The 6,601-nt window shown below is 56.0% G+C and overlaps 1 protein-coding gene across 1 annotated transcript; it reads right to left on the reverse strand.

Annotated features, from left to right (window-relative positions):
* Positions 1 to 1,981: 1,981 nt before the first annotated feature.
* PHLDA3 (pleckstrin homology like domain family A member 3) lies at positions 1,982 to 6,549 on the reverse strand. The gene is made up of 2 exons (XM_019546343.1): positions 5,820 to 6,549; positions 1,982 to 3,662 (listed from the first exon to the last, which is right to left on the reverse strand). The coding sequence occupies exons 1-2, from the start codon at positions 6,169 to 6,171 to the stop codon at positions 3,541 to 3,543; spliced, it is 474 nt and encodes a 157-aa protein (XP_019401888.1). The 5' UTR covers positions 6,172 to 6,549; the 3' UTR covers positions 1,982 to 3,540.
* Between the last annotated feature and the right edge of the window lie 52 nt (positions 6,550 to 6,601).

The following is a 6,601-nucleotide window of genomic DNA, read 5'->3' on the forward strand; positions in this document are numbered from 1 at the left end:
TGGGATTATTTACTCTCAGCACAGTCATCCAGGGTATGCCTCCCCCTTTAACATGGTTTCTCCAGGGCATACTTCCCCCTCCATATAGGCCTCTTCTTATCAGCCCTTCCTCAGCTCCCCTGCTTTTAGGGTTACCCTGGGCTCACACCTGTCATCAGCAACCCTGTTCTAGATAAATGCAATGCTCTCCAACTCAGAGCACCCCTAGTGGCCCCTTTTCACCTCTTAGTAGCCACCCTATACTACACAGCTGCCAATCAGTGCTTCCCTTGGGTCCTGGGATTTGCCCTTCCCTGAGGCTCTTCCCCATAGGGTGGGGTTGGTCTCTCCCTGAGGCTCTTCCCCAGTAGCTTAGGGTTTCTTGGCTGCTGGCTGGCACAAGCCCAGCAGCTCCCATGCCTTTTGGGTTACTCACAAGTTACCCCTCAGTCCCATAGGCTCCTTCTCCAATGCTTACAAGACCAGCTTCACAGCAGCTTTCCAGGAGCAGCTTTCTGAGCCCGAATACCCTCTCCAGCTCAGGAGCCAGGCTTGTGGAGCTCTGGACTCCACCCCGTGCAGTCCTGTGCCCAGGGGTTTCTCATTAGCTCCCTGCTGCTGCCTGACTGTTTGCAGATGGCACCAACTCAGCTGCCAACAACCTTGCAGCTAGATAATGCTGCTTTCACTCCCTCTTAAAGTAGCAGGGGCTACAAGCCCCCTGTTACATGAGCCACACCTGGCTTCTGACTAATTTAAAGACATCTGAAGAAACAACAGCTTATTCTCTGAGCCGAGGCACTGTGAGCTGATCATCGGCTGTGCAGGCACGTTGGGAGTTTTGCGTCATGTGGCCCTTGGCTGCATCAAGATCTTAAGTGGTGACTAGAAGAGTTAGGAAGTTTGCACACATGCACATGCACCCCCAGGGGCTGACCTGAAGTTAGCATCCATTGCTTTGCTCCTGGTGTGTGTGGGATACTACCACAGACATCCAGATTGCATAGCCCTGCTTCCCCAACTCCAGGCACTCCCTGGCACTTAGGGAAATTCTGCTCCTGCACATGGTGAGCCCTCTCTGCCTGCCAGGTTCAACAGTACAGTGGAGTTTGGAAAGCAGTCCTGCGAGGCCTGAGATTTTAGCACATCACAATGCAAAGGAAAAAACCCATGCCAGAACCTCAGATCTTAAGACCCCTGAGCTTCACATCATTTAGCCCCAGACAGGATCCACATTTCGTGCTTCTGCCCCAACATGTCCTTATGGGCATGAAGGCAGGACAGAGAAATCCTGTGTGAATCACAAGCACAGACTCATCCTGTCTGGGAAATAATCTGATTTCCTAAGCCAGGGGTTGAGAGGGCACCTCTTTTTCCTTCTAGCCCATTCTCCCACCAGGCTGCACGCAGCGTGCAGACAGGCTGCTGGGGACATGATTAGAACAGGCAAGAAGCATGGCCTTTGCATTACACCCCCCTTGAGAAGGCCTGTTGCACTTCTCAGGGCTCAGCATGAGCTTTGGCTTTGTTCAGGGTTTGCATGGAGCTCGTGGCCCTGAGATTCTGGTTTAGATGAACCCAAGGATGCTCAAGTGATGCTGACCAGGGAGTTCAGGGAAACCAAGTAAAACTAACTTTCACGGGTGTTTGAAGCAAGCCAGCAATCTCATGCTCAGACATGGTCACACCCAAAGTCTGGGTCCCAGCATGAGTGGCTCCGAGTCCCAAGCTGGCAGGACCAGTCCAATGCTTTGCTTCGGTCCATGATAGCACCTGAGTCTGGAACTGAGCCCCAGTCAGGTCTCACCTCCCCCAACAGGTCAGGCAACATTTAGAACTAGGGGGTTGTTCAGAGCTAAGAAGCTGCACGCAAACATTAGCCCTGGGTCAGGACTATCCCAGAACTAGAAAGAGGTTGAGTTGGGGCACCCTTTTCCAGAAAGCTGCTCAGAGAGGCTCCCTATAGCATCCTGCCCAAAACAGACCTCAGCATTTCAAGTGCTTGATTTCCACTCTCATTGATTACTTTATTGCGTTAAAAAAAAGAAAAGCAACAGTCTCTGCAGCCTTCCCCCCCACAAGCCCACGGCTTACAGACAAAGAGCAGGGAAGCTGGAGGAGGGGAGGCTGCCACAACTTCCCGGCTGTCAGGCGAGAGAGTGCAGAACATCCAGCATCGCCTGACGGACTTGCAGCCAGGGCCGGGTGCAGGCTTCAGTCCCTGCTGTCTCATAACCTTCTTCCGTGGCCTGGTCCGTATGAATGCATCTGTCCATGCCAAGTTCAGAACTGCTCCTGCATGCATGGGAGGTGTGCGGCTAAGAAGCTGACTACGGTCCTAGTTCCTGCAGAATCTGTGGGTGCTTCCAGGCGGCCCCACCAGAGGCAGAGGTGTCCAAGGAATAGGAACACACTGACCAGTTGCCCTGCTTCCTGAAACCTTTGCAGGGGGAGTTACCGAGTGGTTGCTGAGCCCTCAGTCAGGTCCTTTCCTTCTTAGAGGCAAATGTCACTCCAAAAGCTCTCCTTAGACGGCCTTTTGGTCCCATGTCCCAGAAGTCTCTATCAGTTGGACATTCTCCAAGAGTCTCATGCCAAAAGCCTCCCCAGGCCAGTCCAGCTGTTCATGGGCACCTGGTCACTTGGGTTGGGGAGGCGAAGACAGCTGGCCATACTGCCAGTCACATCACTCCCGCGTGCCATTGACTGAAAAGCTGGTGGGCTTTGACCACACTAACGCAGTAGGCTTGGATGGACCTTCCTGACATAGCTGGAGGGCATCAGCAGAGCAGGACATATGGGGAACCTGGGTGCAGGACATAAAGGGGCTGTAGGTTGAGTCTGAGGGGCACAAGCAGAGCTGGGTGCATGGGAGGATGTCACAGCATCTCACCGCACCAAGCTTGCCTGTCCTCTCTGCAGAAACTTTACTTCTCTGTTTTGTTCAGCACAGGCCTGCGCAAAATGCCAAAGCAAAGCACTGTGCAGCAGGACGGGCTGCACAGTGAGAAACGGGCCGCAGGACCGAGTGCAGGGAGCGGGACGCTGTCTTTTGCAGAGGAAAGGCACCTGTATGGCCACTGTCCTGAACTGTTATCAATGAAGCTGACACATCCTGACACGAGTGAAAGTCTGACACCAGGGCCCGGGAGCCAAGTGCAACGACAGCAGCGCTGGGCTGGGGGACAGGTTCCCAACCCAGCCCCCAGCCACAGTGAATCCATACTAGCCTTATGCCAGATGGAACAATCCTGACTGGGATTTTGTGATCATGTTTGGCTCTGATCCCCCAGCAGACCCCTTTCCTGTGTCTCCAGCAAGCCCTCAAGTGGTCAGTCAACCTGTAGGCAGCTATATATTTCACTGGATCCTGGGGGCATGGCCAAGGGGTCCAGTCTGTGCATCAGCCACTAACCCAGGCCCTTGGAAAATGGAGCAGTACAGCATGGGTTGGTCCCAAGGGTCAGTGCTGTGGCACGTGTGCTCTGGGCTCCTTGGGCCTTCAGCCCTAAAATGCCACTGTCCCTCTCTATGCGCAACAGTATGAGCCAGACCCTGCTGTCACTTGCAGCCAGAGATCCCATTCTCCTTGTTGGCTGGGGAACTGACAGCCATCCCTGTACTGCTGTTTGGTCCCTCCACGTCCGTGGCATGGCAGTCTGGGCCTGTGTCGTACTGGAATGCTGCCAAAGATAAAGCACAAGTTAGTGAAGGAGACCACCCAGCACGGGAAGAGGGGCTGGCAGCTAGCAAGGGGCCCAGCACAGACCTAGAATAGACGGGCAAGGCCCTGGCGACCTGTGTGCAGATCTACCTGAGCTGGGAGGGCGTTCAGAGGACGAGGGAGCTGAGAGCGAGTCACACAGCAATATTTCAAAGGCCAGGGCAGAATCTACAGGTTTGAGTTATCCCTGGCAGGGGAGATACCATGATGATGGTTTCGGTCCAGGTGCTTTTACGGAGATCTCCTTCTTCTCAGCCTGGAATGACTCGGTGTAGTTAGAGGGTGAAGACCTGTCCCTTGCACTGTGGGCAGGCTGCCCCCTGCGAGAGTCTACAACGCCTCTAACGTGAGGCTCTCAGCTACGCAATTCATGACAACGGGGGATTGCTCTCGGGTTCTCCCTTTAGCTTGCTCCGTCAGCCTTTTGGATGGGGCAAGTGAGACTAGGGGGTATCTGAACTCTAAGGCCTCTGGGCTTGGGGCTTGCACGTAGGATGTCTGCCATGGACTTGGGAGTATCCGAAGCCCCAGGCTGAAAAGTCTGGGAGAGAGGATACTTGTCGGTGGTAGCACTACATGGACTTGAACAATTGAGATCTGCCCAGTTGATAGGATTCAGACCTAATTTGGCTGATGTAGCCCGAGAAACGGAATTTCAAAAAGAAAAGGAAAAAGGAAGTTCGAGTTATTCCTGGTCAGGGCCAGTCCCCAGAACAGCAGGGGAACAAAGGTGGCCCCACGTGCAGGGGGACAGTAGCAGAGCCAGAACCAGGGGACCTAGTATCCCCCCAGGCAAAGGAAGCACTGAAGATCCCATGGACACTTCCTAGCTCCTGCATCACAGAGCGCTGTGACAGTAGCAGCATTGTGGTCACCGCCTGCCACATCCCAAGGCCCACGGTATGCTGGGAAATGCACTCTCATACCGGGGATGCTTTGATATCATGTGGGCCCACAGATGTGTGCAGCCCTTTTCCTACTTTCCAGGCTGAGAGACCAGCTCCACAGCCCTGGCCTCAAAGATCAGGGGAGCACAAGCAGTGTCACGGGGATCGGTTAGCTGTCCGGTGCAAGCGCTGGAGCCTGCTGCCTCCTATCCCTCTGCTCTCCAACCCCCACACCTTGGGCCTGCTCCAGACAAGACCTCTGGGGTTTCCAGGCACTTGCTCACGTACCCAAGGGACAGGCAGCTGGTCCGAGCTGGGATTGGGGAGCTCAGTGCACCGTGGCATTGAAAGGGCCTGCCACAGGCCCATCGACCAGCAGAGATGGGTCACCCAGGGACATGAAGTCATGCTGTGGGCTGCAGTCACATGTGAACATGAGTTGCCTGGTACAGTGAGTAGGGGGTGGATGAGCACAGGGAAGGTTGTCTGCCCATGAGCAAACACTGCAGAAGCCCGGTGAGATCAGGACAGACACCAATATTTTGTGCCCACCCCCATCTCCCCTCCAGAAGCAATAGCACCATGGAGGGACCACCCTCCCAGGACAGGCTGCCACAGCACTGAGGCAAGAAATCCTTGGAGAGGTCAAACCCCAACTGGCCTTATTTAAACACATGGCACAGGCCCTTAAAGAAGGAGCAGGCTGTGGTCCGAGGCTCCCAGGAAATCAGGGGCCATTAGAGGAAAAGGAGGGGAAATAGGAGACTTGGCAGAAATTGGGCTTGACAGCACCCATGCCAGGGGACAGGTAAAAGCATCAGAAACGCTGCCCTGCCCCAGCCGGAGTGCAGAACCCTGCCCGGCGTCTCCTGCTTGAACTGGAGGAGCAGCAGGTGGCAGCCGTAGCAGGTGATTGTCCTGCAGCACGACTGCCCTAGAAGGGGACGCGGCTTGGACTGGGCCCTTGTGGGTTGCATCGAATCATTATCCAGGAAAGCGTAATTCCTGGGGGGATGCAAGTCAAGGCAATGAAGTGAAGTGCTCTGAGCACTTTCCTTTGCTAGATTCACCCAGCAGCCATGGGTGGGGGAGTGAATACTGACTGATCCATGGGTGCCCATGGCAAGGATCGTGCCCCCACCCTCTTCCGCCCTCTCCATCCACCTGGCTCACGGGTTCTCACCCTGTGCCCCTCGCCTCAGCATAGGACCCTGGCAAGCCCACGTTACCTGCTCTGCAGTTGTGCCTGGCCCGGACCATCTGGATGGCCTGCTGGTTCTTGAAGCGGACCAGGCCCATGGCGATCTCCGCGTTCCAGCCCGGGTCCTCCTGGGGGCAGCGGAAGTCGATCTCGCCCCCGTCCGCCATCACCACCGTGAAGTAGACGTGCCGCTCCTTCCACTCCACGCACTCCACCGCCTTCATGCGGGCGAAGCTCAGCTCCTTGCAGCGCGAGCCCTTGGGCTCAGAGAGCTGCAGCCCCTCCTCGGTCAGGAGGCAGCGCTTCCTCTTCCAGAGCTGCAGCAGCCCCCCACTGCGCTTCTCCACCAGCCCCTCCTTCAGCACCTTTTCCGGTGTCATGGCTGGCAGCCCCCCGGGGAATCACGGTGCCCTTCACTGCCCCAGAGGGCATTGCCTGGGTGGATCGCCAGCACCTCTAATCGCAGCCCCAGCGTGCAGGATCCCTTCTCCAGAGGAGGCTGGTCCGCCTGGCCAAAGAGTTCACCCACTCTTGCTCCGAGATGGTTCCTTGGCTTTTAAAGGGTGGAAACAAATAGATGCCACATGCCCCCTCTAATCCCTTATCGCTCAGATCTCCCCCTCTGTCTCCTGCCCACCCCCTGCAGGGTGTGTGATCCCCATTGCAGCTCTGCCCAGGATATGTCGCTACATGCCCAGTCTCTCTCCTCCAGCTGCCTTTCCCATCCCACTTGCATTCCTTTCCTGCTCGGCCTCGCCCCGGCTGCCTGACAGACACCATTCACGCCCAAGCGCAAGCCGGGCTGGGCTG

Source organism: Crocodylus porosus, unplaced genomic scaffold, assembly GCF_001723895.1.
Source record: "Crocodylus porosus isolate Cpor-Errol unplaced genomic scaffold, CroPor_comp1, whole genome shotgun sequence".
Taxonomy (NCBI): Eukaryota; Metazoa; Chordata; order Crocodylia; family Crocodylidae; genus Crocodylus; species Crocodylus porosus.